The 20378-nt window shown below is 35.7% G+C and overlaps 1 protein-coding gene across 1 annotated transcript; it reads left to right on the forward strand.

Moving 5' to 3' along the window:
- Positions 1-11390: 11390 nt before the first annotated feature.
- Positions 11391-12404, forward strand: LOC114750223 (uncharacterized). Its single transcript, XM_028938777.1, has 2 exons — positions 11391-12115; positions 12223-12404. The coding sequence occupies exons 1-2, from the start codon at positions 11632-11634 to the stop codon at positions 12255-12257; spliced, it is 519 nt and encodes a 172-aa protein (XP_028794610.1). The 5' UTR covers positions 11391-11631; the 3' UTR covers positions 12258-12404.
- The last annotated feature ends 7974 nt before the right edge of the window (positions 12405-20378 follow it).

Consider the following 20378-nt stretch of genomic DNA (forward strand, 5'->3'; position numbering starts at 1 on the left):
CTTCTATGTGAAATTTCATAATCAGGCACATCATGGGTCCACTTCCTCTCGGATGCTTAATAACTGGTCATCCTCCATCTGTGCAGCCTTCAAGTCTTGAAAGAACTCATAATCACCTAAAATTTATTGTAGAGTGGCTGGAGCCTCATGCACCACTTGGAGATCTCTCAATCTCTCTAAGCAGTAGTGTTCCTCCAAACTCATGTGAAACACATGCACCATTTTCCTACTTAAAGCATCTGCAACCACATTGGCTTCACCCGGATGATACTTAAGCTCAAAGTCGTAGTCCTTGATGAATTCCATCCACCGACATTGTCTATTATTCAATTCCTTCTGATCTATTAAATACTTCAGGCTCTTGTGATCGCTGAAGACTTCAAACTGTGATCCATATAAGTAGTGCCTCCAGATCTTCAATGCAAAAACCACCGTCGCTAATTCCAAGTCATGTGTAGGATAATTTTCCTCATGCGGCCTTAATTACCTAGATGCATAGGCAACCACCTTTTCTTCTTACATCAGGACACCCCCTAAACCCTTAAGTGAAGCATCAGTGTAAAGGGTGTACAGTTTACTAGGATCTAGAATAGTCAACACTAGAGCCGTGGTCAACTTACCTTCAGTTCTTGGAAAGCCGCCTCACACTTTTCACTCCAAATAAACGGTTGGTCTTTCTTGGTCAACTTAGTTAGAGGCATGGCGATTTGAGAAAATCCCTTAATGAATCTTTGGTAATACCCAGCTAAGCCCACAAAACGGTATCGACCTTGCTACGATCAACAGCTACTCCCTCGACAGATACTACATGGCCTAAGAACTTCACTTCTCTAAGCCAAAACTCACACTTACTTAACTTAGCATACAACTGATGATCCCTTAATATTCGCAATGCAATGTAAAGATGCTCTCGGTGTTCTTCCTCATTCTTAGAGTATATCAGAATATCATCTATAAACACCACAATAAACTTGTCCAAATATGGCCTAAAGATCCGGTTCATATAGTCCATAAACACCGCTAGAGCATTCGCCAAACAAAAAGGCATTACTAGAAACTCATAATGTCCGTATCTAGTGCAAAAGGCCGTCTTCGAGATGTCCTCTGCTCTAACTCTTAATTGATGATATCCCGACCTTAAGTCAATCTTGGAAAACACTACTGACCCCATTAATTAATCTAGCAAGTCACCCATCCTAGGCAAAGGATATTTGTTCTTGATAGTCACTTTGTTCAACTGCCTGTAATCTATACACAATCTCAAGCTCCCATCTTTCTTTCTCACAAACAATACTGGTGATCCCCACGGCGAAACACTTGGTCTAATAAATCCTTTTTCAAGTAACTCTTCAATTTGCTTTTTCAGCTCTGCCAATTCTGAAGGTGACATTCTATATGGTGCTTTAGAAATTAGAGATGTCCTTGGTACTAGCTCAATGGAGAATTCAACTTCCCTCTCAGGAGGTAAACCGGACACTTCCTCAGGAAATACCTCAGGAAACTCCTTTACTACCTCAATTTGCTCTATACCAACTTCTTTATCCGTACTAATAGAAAAGAAAACGGCATACGCCTGATAACCCTTCTGAATACACTTAGTTGCTTGAGTAGCAGACAGCCACAAAAGACCATTAATAGCCTCAACTATCATAGTGCACAAAGGAAGAGTTACCTTCTTCCTTTTGCAATCCAAAATGGCATTATTTGCTGATAGCCAATCCATGCCAATAATCACGTCAATACCTTTGAGGGGTAGACAAATCAAATCAATCACAGACTCATGATTCTCAAATTTAAGCACAAGACTTAAACACGCCTGTGTGGTTAACACAGTGGCTCCTGCTAGAGTTGACACTTTCAACATGTAAGACAAATCATCCATTGGAAATTCAAACTTTTGAGCACATTCCGTAGCAATAAAAGAATGAGTGGCACCAGAATCAAACAACACAGGTATATCATGTCCTTGAAGAGAGATAGTACCTCTAATCAAATTAGGAGACGTACCAGCTTCCTCTCTAGTCAGAGCAAAAACTCTCCTGGGTACCATGGATCTGAAACTAGGAGTTTACTGCTGCGTCTCTGGACAATTGCAAGCTATATGTCCAAACTTATGGCATTTATAGCATTTCCAACACTATCCTGGGTGATTTCTCCCACATCTTATGCAAGGACCACTAATACTTGGTGTAGATCTGGCAGGTTCACGATGGTCACTCTGATCTCCTCCTATACGGTTCCCCTGGGCCTGTCTCCTCTGCATAAAGCCTCCACGGGCTGAATTCTTCTGATTTTGTTTCTTGCCTCTGCTTGAGTTACCCGAGCTCCCATAACTATAGCTACCCTTCTTATTGACTCCTCCCGTTGGCCTCATAAAACCAGAGAATCTACCCTGATTATCTCGACGTCGGCTCTCTTTTACCTCTCGAGTTCTACGAGCTGTCATCCTGAGTTTCATGCAAGCATCCTCGAAACTCTTAAACTCATATAAGGCCATTTGCTGCTTCAACTCTGGCCTCACCTGTTCTATCAATTGTCGGGCCATCCATGCTGGATTATCTTTCTGTTGCAGGTAGGTAACATGTTTAGAGAGGTCAATATACTTGGCAATAAATTCATCCTCATGCATGTTCTCCTATCGAAGAGCATAAAAAGCTGTTTCTTTTTTTTTTTGTCTCATGGCTGGTGGAAAGTAGTGATCAAAGTACATTTGCTTGAATTTATTCCAAGTAATCCCCGAGTCATCTATGCCACTTACGCTCCACCACCACCTCTTAGCTCGGTCTCTCAATAAGACTACTGCTGCTTGTACCTTTTGGTAGGTATTACAACCACAAGCCTTGAATATTGTCTCCATATCATCGATCCAAGCCTCAGCTTTGTCAAGGTCCATATCCCTATCAAAAGTCTTTGGGTGATGCCGCTCTATATCCTTCCATACACTCGTAAGATTCACAATCTCCCCTTTTCCTTGTCGCCTTCGCAAACTACTCTCTTCTTTGTTTCCTTCAATAGAATCCCTGTGGGTGACAGAATTTCCCACAGACGGCTCAGGAAGCCCACTCTCTTTAAACTCTTCCATAGCTTTCTTGACTCTCAAATCTTCCTCCATCTTCCTTACTCTCTCATCTACCACCGTAACTACCACTTTCCTTAGCTGTTGCAGTAAGGTCTCTTGGTTAAACTGCAGAGGATTCGATGGTTGATTAGGCGGGTTTATGGATTCGTCCCCACCTTGATCGGTTTGTCGAGATCGTGTCCATACCATACTCCCCACCTAAGGATGGAATCCACTAAAAGAAACACAAAGTAAGGTCAAGCACAGACACAAAGTAACAGGAAAGATTATGTGAGATTATTATATATTGCCACTAAATGTAATATAATGCAACCCAATTCACAGAATCTTTGGCTTTGATACCAAATTGTGACAACCGTTCTTTCAAAACCATTTTAGATTAAACCTAACAATTTCTTTGAATGATTAACCATGATGGAAAAGAAGAAACCTTAAAATTTTAAAATCGCTATCATGGTTAAAAGAAATAAACTTATATTACGAGCCATATCAATCGTTAACTTGGACCTTGGACTTTCAAAGTCCAGAAATATCATTCAACCGTTAGCCCAAACCAAACTTATACTTTCAAACACACGAACTAATAAAACATTTTACTATAAGTCATAGAGCCCATTGGTCAAAAGTTAACACCATCAAAAGAGCGTAATACGCAAAGTCTTAAATATCCTTGGCCTTCCAACAACCCCCATATCAGATCGTAATAATTTAAAGTATTAGTTTACAACATTAGAGTATATGGGCCCTATGTGGCAATATATAACAAGTCAGCAAATGGAACAAAAGCAAGGAGGCTATACAAGCTATAACAACACACTATGCCTATGAAGCCTTCCCTGGTGGGTCACCACCCGAACTATCACTTGGAGATAGTAAAAACCACGGGGTGAGACAAACGCCTCAGTAACCAACTTTCCAACTCATCATACATACTAACGCATGCTCGTAAGGTGTCAAGTGGGATAGTTATTAATTCTCAAAAACATAGATATATAATTTCAATCATCCAAACCCTCACTATGGGGGATTAATCAGATATATCGGCCTATCCCTCACTCTGGAGGACGAATAAGAAGCCACAAAGGCCTATCTCTCACTATGGGAGACGAAGGAAGAAACCAACCAATGTGCACCAATGACAGCCTTACCACGTGGTAGGATTGAACTCAACCCAAAATCCAAATAACAACCAATCATTCACAATATAACAAAAAATGTCTCAATCTTTTCTCAGTATAATCCATAAGATATAAATCATATATCTTTTCCAAACTTCTCAATCACAATTCCAAAAATCCCACAAGACAATTTTCATAGCTCAAAAGATATAACATATCTACTCGAGTTCCAAATATCAAATATTATTCTAAAAATAGCAAAATACTCACAAACAACATATTAGCACATATAACAAGTGGAAAGTAGTTATCTCTCGCCAAAGCAATATTAAGGATTACCACAAGGTCAATCCTTTACTTAACCAATAATTAATCTACACAATTAATATAACCACATATTAATATAAACTAATTAATTAATTAATTAATTAAACTTCTCTATATTATTTAAATTTCTAATTTAATTAAATTTTTATTCTAAATTCCCGTAACTCTCATAACCCAAAAATTATTAAGTGTTTTAGAAATAACTTAAAATTTTCTAACAAGCCAAATTATTTATTTACCACCTCCAAATTATTTACCTTAATAAAAAGAATTTTTCACAATTTCCAAGTATAAAATTACTATGTTCTAAATTCTAAAAAATCTCATTTTAAGTTTAAACGTCAAAATCAAACCCTCAAAAATTCAATAATACTTCAAATATTTATAAATAAATAATCTAATCAAAACTTTAATGGTATAGCTACCATATACATATATATATTTCTATAAATAATAAACTTTTTAGCTACAATATTTATTTTAAAACCTCCAGTCACCCAATAAATAAAACTAAACCGATTAAAATCTCAATAATATATCAAACAATCCAATTATTTAACTTAAATTTAATCGGTAAAAATATGGTATATCCCATAAATAACATATTTTCGACTAAATAAATTAATTTAAATACTAAACTAACAAATAGAGAAATCTAAACTGATTAAAATTAACAACTCATTTACTTCTAAATTTCTATAGTTATCTTTTATCAAAACTCAATACTTATATCATATATAAGTCTCAAAATTTTCTCCAATCACTATAGTAATAATGTAAATAGGAAGCTCAAAATATACAGAAAATATTCATAAAGAAATTTTGATAAAAAGAAATAATTTTATATACCTAAAATATCTTCAAAGCTTGCCCTCTCCTTCACCGGTATACTCCTCTCTCTCACGCACACTCCAACTCTCTTTCTCTCTTTTCTTCTTGCGCCTGCGGGGGGAAATGAATTGCTGGGGTGTATTTAACACCCCCCGCACATTTATTGGGGGGGATTTTCAAACTCAATCCCCAACCCCCACCGCCCCTTTCGGTGGAAAGTTAGACTTTTTTTTATTTATAAATATTATAATAAAATATTATTATATTATTTTTCAATTATATTTTTTTTTGAATTTTTTTTGGGACCTAAATAAAATTTAGGATATTACACCAAGATATACCAAAGATGGGCCCTGCCTTTCTTTCTCCACTGATCATCAAAATGCTATTCTCTCGTGGATATTTAATATCCTGTAGTACTTTAAATAAAATTGTTTTTAATAAAAAATATCGTAGCAAAACAAAAAAAAAGAGGCTATCCTCTTTTCTCTAAATAATGGAGTGCCCATTATATATGATACTTCATTAAGAGATCAAAGAGCAAAGCGCACTATTTTCACTTTAATTGTCTTTAATCGTCTCCAATGACCACACATTCATGTCCCATGAACTTCAGCCTCATTATTTAATTTTCGAGACAAGTGAAAAGTCACAATAGATCCCTCAAAACTTGTAAATCACTTGACCTCGTATGTTGAGAAATGAGGCAAACAAATTTCAAACGAAACCTCAGTGATGGTCACACAATATAAAAATGACCAAAAGCATCTTCTATAAAAGAAAGTCATCATTAGAGTGTTACATGTTCATCAAAGAAATATTCTATCAGATTCTTAATATAAAAGTTAGATAGTCAATTTGCGTACATTAAGAGAAGGAGCTAAACTAATTTATTTCTAATATTAGTTTTCTTAAACACCCTTTGTAATAGCATGCATTATCACAACTCTTAATAGAACTATGTGCAATTAATAAAGATATTTTGAGAAAAATTATGAATTTGAAAAACAAAGTAAATTGAAATATTATATTTAGAATTAAAACAAATTCCTTGTGAAATTCCTGTATTTAGGACAGTGTTAAGGAGCAGCTTACCAAGAAAAAAACTGTCCTATGTGATATTAACGCATAAAAATGAATTAATTTCAAATTCAGAATCATTTTAACCTGACTATTACATATCGATACCAGTTAACGAGAGAGAGGGAGAGTAATTTCCCCTCACATAGGAAAAGAGGGAAGAAGACATGCAAAATCATAAGTTGCATTAAACGGTTGTGCTAGTAATTTTGACTTAGAAGAATCAACCTTGTACCTGAGAAAAATCGAAGAGCAGAGAGAACATGAAAAGGTTAATCTTGGATAGATTAGATGATTATCTAAAGAGACCAAATGAAAATGGGACGAACAACAAAGCACGAAGTTCAGAACCAAACAAAGCGACCATACCAGACAATAGAAGCAAAATCTCAGACTTTCCATCAGAACGACGCCCCCTCGTGGCCGCCTCCGAGCCAAAATCAAATTAGCGATGCTCAGCCTTCACAGCCAACGACTTGATCTCCTCGACGACACCGACCTTCCAAGTCTTCGTCCTCTCCAACCAACCCGGTTCCGATTGCGGTGGGCCACTCGGCTGCCGGTTGAAGAAAAGAAATGGGAAAAAGCTGTATAAAAAATTGAAGATGAAGACTAACGTTAGGATAAATAGAATCGTCGCTTTCAACCCTCTCTATTGCCATGCTCTGGAAAAGGAAACCTACTGATGAAAGACGAAGAAGAACCAACAAAATGCACGCGGTTACTTTAAATTTTAAATGCACCGCCAAAGGAATTTGTACAGGTTTCATGTAATTAAAGTTATCTATCAATGCTAATTAAAGTTATAATTTTCTAAAGTGGAGTGGTTATTAATATTCAAGCTTCTAAATAATAGTTTTCGCTTCTAAGATTTTCTTATCATTTCATATGATTAAAGTTATTCTGATCCTTAATATAAGAACTAGTTGATTAATTTAAATGAATTAAAAGAATTTGTTAAATTAATTGCTTGTAATAAATAGGTATTATATTCTCTAAAACACCCTTACTAATCATGTTTATTAGCTAGAATTATCGTTTGATAGAATATTTAACATGTACAATTACTACAAAGACTACTTTGAAATAAAATGAATAAATATGAAAAATAATGTGAATTGCAGTTTTATATGCAGGAACAAATTAAATGTTAAATTAACTCTTATATTAAGGATCATATATAGTATTTCTTACTACACAATAGTGATTTATGATCTCCAAGACATCTTTTTTTCGAATAATTCTTTGGATGCTAGCGCCAGAGCTCACTACCAACTGCCAAAGCTGGCTCTGATGGTGCACGGTGGGCGGTGGCAATTAGTGGTCATATATGTTCACGTCTTTACACTTTCAGTGCAGATGAGATCCTTCATTTAATTAATTAACAGACTTATCTTTTAAGCTTCATTGTGAATAAAGATTAATACAAGTAGACAACCAGAATTACTTCTATTTTGTGCCAATAACAATGGTCATGACTTAAAATCTATAAAAGTTGAGATATTTATGCACATGCTCGATTTCCTTTCAAATAGTAACGTACCATACTACTTTATATTTGTTGCTTTCATTACCACATGATGAATAAGCATAGGGCAACTTCAACTTTAATTATTTGACTTTGTTCATTATATAAAACTGATTCTTTTATTTAAAAAAAAAAAAGCTGGGGGCAATACTACTGACTTTTTCTGGTCTAATCAATATAATCATAATCATTGTTTAATAATTCTTACTTTCATTTTTTTTCGAAATAGTAATACAATAAATATTTTTTAAAAATAAAAATAAAGCCTTAAAAAGTAACAACTAGCAACTACTATTTCAAAATTTTAAGATGCATATAACTAAAGTTGTCACTGCTTCGGGTTTTGTTGCCATGTGAGATAATTAAAGTTGTCATTTTTTAAATTGAAATGGTCATTCAACTCTTGGACGCTACTGAAACTTCAAACTTTAAAATGGTAACTTTAATGCTTAATTAAGGTTTTGTTGTCATTTTATATATTGACAACCACTTTAAATAGTAGTTTTAAAGTGAAGATACTAAAAACCGAATCAGTGAACAAACCAATCGAGATAGTGGGTTAAAGGTGAGTAGGTCAGACCGAAGTCAACTTAGAGTTATACCGATTATATTAAAATAATATAATTTAATTAAAAATATTTGACAAGAAGCATTTTTAATTAAATTTGAAGGGTTTTTTCCCAAATAAGTGGAGTTTTGCATTGAGGGGCAAAAGGGTAAATCCGATGGATGAGACATAAACTAAGCCTACTGGCTAAAAAATGAGTCCATCTTTTTTTTTTTTTGGGCCAAGCTAGTAAACGTACCATATCGAATGAAAAAAGCCTTCGTCTTCTTTGAAAGTAGAGAGTTTTACAAAGTGTGCCTCCGACACCAAAGATCTCCATCTTCAACTCTCCTATTACCATCATCAACGGCGAGTGATCTTCAGATCTCAGCAACAACGTCACTTACTCTTATGGATCCACTGTTAGATATTTTATTATAATTATTATTTAGATATATATTAGAAAATTAATAAAATACTCTGAGTGTGGCCCTTTCAGTCAAACAAGGCCCAAGCCCAGTAGGGTTAAGCTTTTCAGTCTATATATGTGTTGATAACTCTCTGATGGTGAGACACACAACAATTGAGTTGACGGCTGAATATTCTGTGAGCGAGTGAAATACCTATCTGCTCCCTTGAGGTTCCCTGACTGGTGACGGCTAATCCAGTTGCCATCACTGTGCCCTATTCCAGTCAGAAGAGACCTGAACAACTCTTTTCTTCTAACTGTTGTTCTCTTTTGCAGCTCTATTCCTTTATCTCAGATCCCGAGATAATTCAAGATAAGACAAATGGCAAGAGGTACACAAAGATTCTTCCGCTGTATTATTTTATGAGAAGATTCACATCTCTTTATTATTTTATTTATTTGTATTGTGAATCTGTCTTACACGTGGCATCAGAGCCAGGTTAAGTTCTTCTCTGCCTACTTTTATTTAATTTAATATGTTTTATCTTATCTGGGATGATCTAAGCTCCATATGGAATAAAAGAACACACTGTTGAATTTCATCAGTTCCATGAGCAAGATCAGAGATACTTGTTTGCACCGTCTTTTATCTTCATTATTTTCAAAGGCCAAATCGGAGGCGTTATTATTTTCACCGCTTACTTTAAACAACTTTGGTTCTTGATTTTATTCCAGATCCGTATGCTCAAAAGGGTCAATTTTTATTTTTTATTCCGGTTCCTAAACTATTTTTCTGTGTTTGAGAGGGGTATGTTTTCGGTCATTTGGAATGGAAGGAAGGAGAATATTCATCTCTCCGATGACCACCGTAATCCCCTCCATCGGAACTGGGAGGAGCCGAAAACCAAACGTCCCTTATGCATGAAAGTGTGATTTTCTTTTTCCCAATTCTGGTCGTTTTCCCCACCTTTGCTATTCAAAATTTTGTTCCTTGTTGTTATTTGGATATTGCGCCGCCGAAAACGCCGAAAAATGGTGCCTTTATCGTCGAAAACGGACCAGAGGATCGCCGGAAACTATGGCTGATGCGGCGGCTGCGAAGGGGCCACGAACCGGGTCTGAAACGGGTCAGGAGTCGGGTTAACCTAACCCGACTCCATGTGGAAGAAGACCCCTGCCGAAAACGCCGTCGTTTTGCATTGAGAGGGCTTCTGTGGTTGTAATTAAAACGGCGTCGTTTTGATTATTAGTGAAACGCACCGTTTCACTTATAAAGAATTTGGGCCGACGCTTTTGGGCCGCATTTTGGGCTTATGTTAAAAAAAAAAAAAACTGTTGTTTGATTTGTTTTGGGCCGAATTGTTTTTGGGTTTTTTTTTTCTCTGAATTTCGAACTGGGCTGAGGATTTGTTTTTTGTACAGAAATATTTTTTTTTGTTGCTGTCTGGGCCCTTTCTGTTTGGGCCTACTGTTTTGTTTAAAAAAAAAAAAAAAGGGGCTTTTTGCACAGTGACGCTGCAGAACCTTTTGGGCCTATTTTAATTAAACTCTGTTTAGCCCATTTATTTTCATTTTCCAGAATAAGTTCATGTTAAATAAATAATTAATTGCAAGTTATTTATTTATTTGAAAAATAGTTTTCACATGTAATTTATTCTATGCAAATATTTGAATTGTTTAAATAAAGATAAAAGTTAATCTTAGCTATTTCACATCTTGTGTAAATTTGCAAAATTGTTTGTTTGCCTAAATGTTTGGATACTAAATTTTGGGCAATTTGGTTATTTACTAGAATTTTTGCAATGTTTATTTTGGGATGAGATATGCTGAGGATAATATTTAAACAATTATTTGGCTGCATAAAAATAGTGGGAGAATTTAGTTCAGTTATTTACTTGTTGATTAAATTAATTGCTTAAATTCTCCATTGAGATGTGCATATACTGGACTTAAATGCACTTGTATGATATTTGTGATTAGCATGCTTCTTTAAGGAGTAGCCACAGCATCCTTTATCTATTGCATGCGATATAAATCACATAATGGACTTATAAAATATCAATTGTAATTAAATATGCATTCATAATTCATCTTTGCCCACAGGTAGATAATTATCAATGTATATTTAATTAGGGTGGGATAGAATTGCCTTGTATTTTCTAAGTAGCCCACAGGTATTAGGAAATATAAATTGCGTTCTAGTTCCATCAATATGAGATAAATACATGCTATGCTATTTTCTTTGCCCACAGGGAGAACTTAGTGATACGTATTTATAATTGTATGCTTTATTAATGTTTTAAGCATACATGGCACAGTTATTGTGAATTGTCTCTATTTATTTGGAAGTTTGACTGATTCTCTAATATTGCAGCTGCATTTACTGTCCCTAACATTGTTGCTGATGCTAGTAACAAAATTATACTTGATGGTACTAACTACCCTGATTGGAGGGAAGACATTGCTTTACATCTCGGTTGTCTGAACATGGACTATGTCCTGGAAACTGAAAGGCCTCCCAAACCAGCTGATGGCTCGACTGACAAAGAGGCCAAAGAGTATTATGAATCCTAGGAGAAAAACAATCGCCTTACTCTCCTGCTGATCAAAACAAGGATTGCTAGGAGCATTCGGGGAGCAATCCCTAAATGCGAAACTGCTAAAGAATACCTGGAAGCTGTGGACAAACAGTTCAAACCGACAGACAAGCAGATGGGGGGCACCATTATGTCGGAATTATGTGCCATGAGGCTTACAGGTATAGGCGGTACTAGGCAGCATATAATGAAGATGAGAGATTTATCCTCTCAGTTGAAATCCTTCGATATGGAGCCTACTGAGCAATTCCTGGTGCAGTTAATCCTGAACTCCCTTCCTCCTCAGTTTGATGCCTTTAAAGTATCTTACAACACACATAGGGAGAAATGGTCAGTTGATGAATTGCTGTCCATGTGTGTGCAAGAAGAAACTAGGCTGTTGATGAGTGGAAAGGGTGCACCTAAGGAAGCTCATCTGGGAGAAAGCTCCAATAGGGGTGGTAGTAAGAAGGGAAATAAGGATGACAAGAAGAAAAGAAAGAGAAGAATTCCCCCTGCCACCGCCTTAAATAAGAAGGATGCCAAATGCTTCTTCTGCAAGAAGAAGGGGCACATGAAGAATGAGTGCTCCAAGAGGAAGGCATGGCTTGAACGTAAAGGTATGTTTACTTCTCATGTTACCTTAGAATCTCATGCTATTAATGTTGATGATGACACTTGGTGGATTGATACTGGTTCAATGATCCACATTTCCACAACCATGCAGGGCTTCTTAACAAGCAGGCCACCACATCCGAGTGAGGAATGGGTTCTATCAGGCAGCAGGAACCCAGACCGTGTGGAGTTGGTTGGGACTTATCGCATTTTTTTGAATAATACTCATGTAGACCTTTTTGAGACTTTTTATATTCCGACATACATGAGGAACTTAATTTCCATTTCAAAATTAATTCCGTTGGACTATGGTTTATGTCTTGAGAAGGGCTCTATGTTTTTGAGCAGACATCATGTTAAGATTGCAGAATTGCAATGATTGATAATTTATTTAAAATTATTCGTGATCCTGTTCAATCTTTTAATATTTCGCGTGGTATTAAACGAAGTGTCATCAATGAGAATTCTATTAGCTTGTGGCATAGGAGATTGGGACATATCTCCATTGATAGAATCAAAAGGTTAACTAAGGAGGAAATACTTCCACCCTTAGACCATTCAGAATTTGATTCTTGCGTGGACTGCATAAGGGGAAAGCAGACCACTAAGTCACAAAAGGGAGCTAAAAGAAGTTCTGAATTGCTTGAGATTATACATACCGATATTTGCTGCCCTGATTTAACCGCACACGGTCAAAAGTATTTTATCACCTTTATCGATGATTACTCGCGCTACACGTATATCTATTTGCTTTATAATAAGAGCGAGGCACTAGATGCCTTTAAGGAATATAAAGCAGAGGTAGAAAAACAAATTGGGAAACCAATTAAGATTGTAAGATCTGATAGAGGTGGTGAATACTATGGTAGGTACACCAATGAAGGACAAGCACCTGGTCCTTTTGCAGAATTTCTTCGAGAGCAAGGTATAGTTGCTCAATATACCATGCCTGGCTCACCAGACATGAATGGTGTAGCTGAAAGAAGAAATAGGACCTTGCTGGACATGGTTAGGAGCATGATGAGTGGCTCCAAACTTCCAATTTCTCTATGGAAAGAAGCACTCAAGACAGCTGTATACATTCTAAACAGGGTTCCAACAAAGGCAGTGCCTAAAACACCCTTTGAAATCTGGAAAGGTTGGAAACCCAGTTTGAATCATTTAAGGGTATGGGGCTGTCCTGCAGAAGTAAGAGTGTACAACCCACAGGAAAAGAAATTGGACCCTAAGACTATTAGGGCCTACTTTGTAGGCTATGCAGAAAAGTCCAAGGGTTATAAGTTTTACTGTCCGCCTCCTTCAAAACGATTTGTGGAATCTAGGAATGCTAAGTTTCTTGAGAATGATGTGATTAGTGGGAGTGATCAGATAGGAATTGATCACATAGAAGAGACCACTAGCACAAATGGTGAGGGAACATCAATTGTTAATGACTCTTCTTTAGTCAGAGCTGTCATACAACATGATGTGGATCCCATAACTCAAGTTGATGATGCTAGACATCAGGAACATATGCAAGCTGACCAACCTGTCACAGAAGTAGAACCACCACAGAATGTGACAGAGGATGTTCCTAATGAGCAACCTCAGCCAACTCAAGAAGTTGAACTGAGGAGGTCAACTAGAGAGAGAAAGCCGGCATTGCCTAGTGACTACGTTGTGTACTTCACTGAAATTGACTGTGATGTTAGTATTGAAAATGATCCTTTGACCTTTACTCAAGCCATGAAGAATGAGAATTGCAAGTTGTGGCATGATGCCATGGTCGATGAAATGAACTCTATGGCAAACAACCATGTATGGGAGCTTGTAGAGTTACCTAGTGGGTCTAAAGCCATTGGCTGTAAGTGGGTTTACAAAACCAAAAGAGACTCACGAGGTAACATTGATCGTTACAAAGCAAGGTTGGTTGCCAAGGGTTTTACGCAAGTGGAAGGAATCGACTACAGAGAAACATTTTCTCCTGTATCAAAGAAGGATTCATTCCGCATTATCATGGCATTAGTTGCACATTTTGATATGGAATTGCATCAAATGGATGTTAAAACTGCATTTCTCAATGGTGATCTTGACGAAGAGGTCTATATGAAGCAGCCTGAGGGATTCATTGCGAAAGGCAAAGAAAACTTGGTATGCAAGCTAAAGAAATCAATATATGGTTTAAAGCAAGCCTCACGACAGTGGTACTTGAAGTTCCATGAGGTGATCACATCATTTGGTTTCGATGAGAACATCATGGATGAATGCATATACCACAAGGTTAGTGGGAGCAATATCATATTTTTGATTTTATATGTCGATGACATATTACTTGCAACCAACGATCTGAGACTATTGCACGAGGTGAAACAGTTTCTGTTTAAGAACTTTGATATGAAAGATATGGGTGAGGCATCTTATGTCATTGGCATTAAGATCCATAGGGATAGGACTCAAGGTCTTTTAGGCTTGTCTCAAGAAACCTATATAAACAAAGTTCTTGAACGATTCCGAATGAAGAACTGTTCAACCAACGTGACTCCTTTAGAGAAAGGAGACAAATTCAGTCTAGATCAGTGTCCTAAAACCGAGCTCAAGAAAAAGCAAATGGAAAGGATCCCATATGCCTCAGCAGTAGGAAGTTTAATGTATGCACAGGTTTGCACTAGACCTGATATAGCCTTTGCTGTGGGCATGCTGGGAAGGTACCAAAGTAATCCTGGTGAGGCGCATTGGACAGCTGCAAAGAAAGTGTTTAGATACCTACAAGGGACTAAACACTACATGCTTACATATAAGAGGACAGAGAATCTAGAAGTGACTGGTTACTCAGACTCTGATTTGGGAGGATGTTTGGACACAAATAAGTCTACGACTGGTTATATCTTCCTACTAGCAGAAGGAGCCATATCATGGAAGAGTACGAAACAAACTCTAACAGCTCCTTCTACTGGTGATGCTGAGTACATTGCGTGTTTTGAGGCAAGTTCACAAGCGATCTGGATAAAGAATTTCATTGCTGGGCTTAAGATTGTTGATTCGATCTCTAGGCCGATCAGAATGTACTGTGATAACACCGCTGCAGTGGCCATAGCCAACAACAAGAGGAATAAGAGTCGAAGTAAGTTTGTCGAACTGAAATTCCTATGCTTGAAAGAAAGGGTTATGGATGGCCAAATTTCGGTTGAATACATCGGTACAAAGGAAATGCTAGCTGATCCTTTGACTAAAGGGTTGAAACCGAATGACTTTGTTTCACACGTACCTCACATGGGACTCCGTCCTCCAATTGATTAGTTGAGGTATGAGCAATGAAATTTATGGTTTGTCATCTCTGGTTATGATTGTATATACATTTGTGTTTTGAGGTTGATAAACATAAAGTAGGAACCGAACAAAATTGAGTTTGTTCATAAAGGTATACCCATTAAGTAAGGATGCTGCCTGTGATGCATGGAAGATAATACCCGACTTAAGGGGACTTGTCGCCATGATTCTTGCAGTATAGCCTTAGCTTACTGAGGCACGGCAATTGACATACGTATAAGGGCCAAGTGGGAGAATGTTAGATATTTTATTATAATTATTATTTAGATATATATTAGGAAATTAATAAAATACTCTGAGTGTGGCCCTTTCAGTCAAACAAGGCCCAAGCCCAGTAGGGTTAAGCTTTTCAGTCTATATATGTGTTGATAACTCTCTGATGGTGAGACACACAACAATTGAGTTGACGGCTGAATATTCTGTGAGCGAGTGAAATACCTATCTGCTCCCTTGAGGTTCCCTGACTGGTGACGGCTAATCCAGTTGCCATCACTGTGCCCTATTCCAGTCAGAAGAGACCTGAACAACTCTTTTCTTCTAACTGTTGTTCTCTTTTGCAGCTCTATTCCTTTATCTCAGATCCCGAGATAATTCAAGATAAGACAAATGGCAAGAGGTACACAAAGATTCTTCCGCTGTATTATTTTATGAGAAGATTCACATCTCTTTATTATTTTATTTATTTGTATTGTGAATCTGTCTTACATCCACTGCATGTTCAATCTCAAACTTATGAGTTTTTGTCGCCTCCCTTTCTTCTTCATTCTTTACTCGTCTCCACCGTCTCTAATAATCTAATCATGTGTAGTCGCCAAAATCGTCCTTAGTCTCAGGTTTTTCTTCTCTTTTCATCGACTCCCATCACTATGTTGCTCGTCTCTTTCATCTTCAGCCTCCGATCTAATCTCCCATCATTCTACATGTCTAAACGTCTTAAAAAAATAACTCGGTAACCCGCCTAATCTAGGAGTTTCGCTGAGTTATTTCTGAGTTACACAGGCTTATACTAGGTCACTCCTCGGGTCAAATTCCCAATAGGTTCAATTACAAGAGGCTGGGCTGCCAGTTTCTAGGCTAACCCGGCCAATCTGGTTTGGTTTTTAATAATATGTTTAAAGTTGTATGAAATGACAACTAAATCTTAACAAATAACAACTATTATTTTAAAGTTTCATATAATAAAAATTGTTATTGCTTAAGGTTTTGTTATTACGATTTGATCTAATTAAAGTTGTTTTTCTAAATTGAAGTGGTCATTTATCTTGCACTGCTAAAACTTAAAATTTCAAAAAGTATTTTTTTTTTCATAGCTTAATATTTTGTTATCATTTCATATAATTAAAATTATTATTTTTTTCTAAGGTGCACTGGTCACCAATCTCCAAGACACTCATCCTTCAATTCGGATAATTCTCTGATTGCCAACTTACCAGACCTCTGATTACAGTGGCGGTAGTTGATCCCCAGCTCTTTTTTTTTTTGCCTGAGATCCCCAGTTCATGTTTTTACACCATCATGGAAGGTGAGATGCTTCACTTAATTAACTAACAAATGTGTATTTTAAGATCCGTTGTGAATAGAGACAAGTACAAGCAGACAACCGTAATGACTTTTTTTTTTTTTTGGGTCAAGAACAGCCACGATGACTTAAATTTTGGGATGATTAATTTCTGGGTCATTATAGTCTTATCTGATTGTTAATTAGATTCATATAAATTTTTTTTATCAGATCCTTTTACTTTTACGTGTTTTTCATTAGGCCCCTTCATTTTTTTCTATTTTATTACGTCCTTATAGTTTCACTTTTTTTTAATTAAGTCCTTTGTAGTTTTAAAAAATTTATTTATGAACTTTATTCTTTAAAATTGATTTCATTTTTAAATTAGTAATTACATAATTTGACAAAAAAATTAATATAATCATTTAGTAATTAATAATTAATCAGAATAATCAATTATACTTAACTATAAATTATTTATATTATATTCTAATTTTAGAAAATTTTATTATTATAATTTGAATTTTAAAATTATAAAATTTAGAATTGAAAAATAAATAATATATATGTTTAACTAAAAATTTAAAAGAATATTGATATAAGATTATTATAGTAATTTATTATTTATAGAATATTATTATTTATAAAATAAAGAATAAAAAATAAGGTAAAACAATAAGGACTTGATTAAAAACATGTGAAATTATAAGGACCTGATAAAATAAAAAAATTATAAGGACCTAATTAAAAACCGGTTGAAACCTAATTATAAGGACTTGCATATGAAATATCCCTAAAATTTTTATAAAAGTTGAAGTACTGGTTGCTGATAGTGACAGCTGATGGTTACGTTATGAGATTAAAGTTGTCAAATTGAATTTAAGTAAAGTCATAACATGTATATAAACTCGAATCGTTAGACCATAATGTAATAAACTTGTAATAGTTTATCTCTACTAATAAGTAATTATTAAAAATCTATACTCAGATAATTGAAATACAAAAAATGACAACAATTTGACTTCAATATATTTCAAACCCAAACTTCTCCTATTTTTGTCTTTCATCTTCTTCTTCTGGAGTCCCGACGCTCAATCAAAGAACAAAGGTTGCGGCGACAGAGTAGAAGACTGAAAAAGATGGCACAAGTTTACAACATTAAAATTGGACGATTTATTTTTGGTATTTCTTATTTTTGTATTAATATTAGTTTTCGCCTTTAGGATGTTATTATTCTTTGGACTGGGCCTTCCTTCACACTTTGCAAATTGAGTTTTACTTGGTACATCTTTGACTCACTCAACTTAATAAAAAGATTAGTGATTATTGATGAGTTTGACTAAGTCACTCGTAAGATCAACTGAGTTTGTAGTTAGCACGAGCTCAAAAGTGAGTTGATATAATTTTCTAAAATTAAAATGCAACCAAAAAAATAAACTCAATAAATCAACTTCTTAGTTGAATTGATTTTTGATTTGACCATGTTTTACTACATTAATTCATGTCTAATTGCATATTTTTAGAGGGATTAATTGGTTTAAAATGCATGTCTTGATATGAATTGTGGTAAGTTAGAACTGTGAGTTTGATTTCTTATTAAGCACTTTGTAGGGGCAAAACTGTTATTTTTTTGTATATTTTTAATTAATCATCATTTATGAAATTGAATTGGATATTACAAGTGTTTAATTTGATTTTCAAGTCTAAATTCAAAGTTGGGAACATCTCCTAAGGATCTGAGTTCAAGAAAATGACAGTTAAGGGCTAGCAAATTACAGAAATTCCAGAAAAAGGTCAACTAAATGCAGTTGTGCATTTTACATATTTAGTAGCGGTGAAATGACATATTAGTCGTGACAAAATTGCACAAACACAGAATTAGGCTTCAAACTTCAAATTTTGATTTTAGGGAAACATAATGCGAGGTAGCCGCAATACTCCGTTCAGAATACTTCCATTTTTGTCTCCTAGGATTCTTCAGGGGTTATTGAAATCACAGTTCCCCCATTGAGGCTAGAACATTTTACCCTGAGGAGTTTTAATAAAGGCCTGAACTTGGGACTTAATTTGAGGAGTTTATTTCATCTTTTCTATTACTTTATTAGCATTTCAGTTGTTCTTGGTTAGAATTTCTGTTTTGTTGTTAGACCTGAACCTCAATGTTATAATCTTGTAATTTTGGATTGGATTCTGAGAGTTTACGCTTTGGTATGTAATGAGAATGCTACATTTAGTCATGTGAATACTGGTTGATCTTTAATCTAATTTCAGTTTTGAGTAAATGTGGTGCCTTGCTAGCATAATTGGTTAGTGTGTTCTAGTTGTTAATACCACTGTGTTAACCTCACCAAGTGTGCATTCATGAGGGTGATTAGTTTTGTTTGGAGTCTTTGGGTCAAAGGTTTCATTAACACACTAATTTACCCAAGTTTGAAAGGTTTTTCAAGCTAGCTAAGATTGGTTTTCAATTAAACTCCCACCATATTTTCAAGGGATGAAGGCTTAATTTCTCCAAAGGGTATTTTTATCAATTAAATTCACAAACTATCCATTTATTTGCTTTCTTTCATTACTGTTTCAATTCATTTAAAAAGACCAAAAAGACTTTACCTCTTTCATATTTTGATTTCATTACAACTTAATTTTAGTTTTACAACCCCCCCCCAAATTTTTCCTTTTTGCATGGTTTTGTCACTTAAATTACATAGGAATAATTCAGGCTCTTCAAAGTGAACATGACTCGGATTGTGCCACTGTAGTGCATTCCTATCCAAAACTAAATTGTTTTTGAGAGCCCATAACGACCAAGGCTTTATCAAACTGCCCTTGTGTCCAAAGGCGGTTTGGCTTAACTAATCGGCAATATCATTTTCAGCCCTAGCTCAGTCCTTTATCTCTAGATCAAACTTTGGTAATAGGAGAGCCTAACAAAGCAAACAAGGTTTTGAATGTGGTTTCTTAAAAAGATACCGCACTACTGCATGGTTAGTAAACACAATAACCTTGTAATTAATCAAGTAAGGCCTAAACTTGTCTAGAGCAAAAATTACAGCAAACAGCTCCTTCTCAGTAGTTGTATAACTGACTTGCGTAGCATCCAGAGTCTTTAAGGCACAGGTGATCACTCTTGAAAATTTACCCTCTTTTTGCCCTAGCATCACTCCAACAGCAAAATTAGATGCATCGCAAGAAATTTCAAAATGTAAATCCCAATTTGGAGCAACCAGAATAGGTGGAGAAATCAACTTGGCTTTCAAAGTATCAAAAGCAATTTTACAAGCTTCATTGAATTCAAACTCCACATCTTTTTTCAAAAGATTAGAAAGTGGCAAAAGGCAATTTTGCTAAAGTCTTTAATAAATCTCCTATGAAACCCCATTTGCCCCAAGAAAGATCTACTTTCCTTAAGATTAGTGGGATATGGGAGAGAGGAGATAATTTCAATCTTGGCCTTGTCCACTTCT

The sequence above is a fragment of the Neltuma alba genome, unplaced genomic scaffold, assembly GCF_004799145.2.
Source record: "Neltuma alba isolate B1F8T4 unplaced genomic scaffold, ASM479914v2 tig00006357_pilon, whole genome shotgun sequence".
Classification (NCBI taxonomy): domain Eukaryota; kingdom Viridiplantae; phylum Streptophyta; class Magnoliopsida; order Fabales; family Fabaceae; genus Neltuma; species Neltuma alba.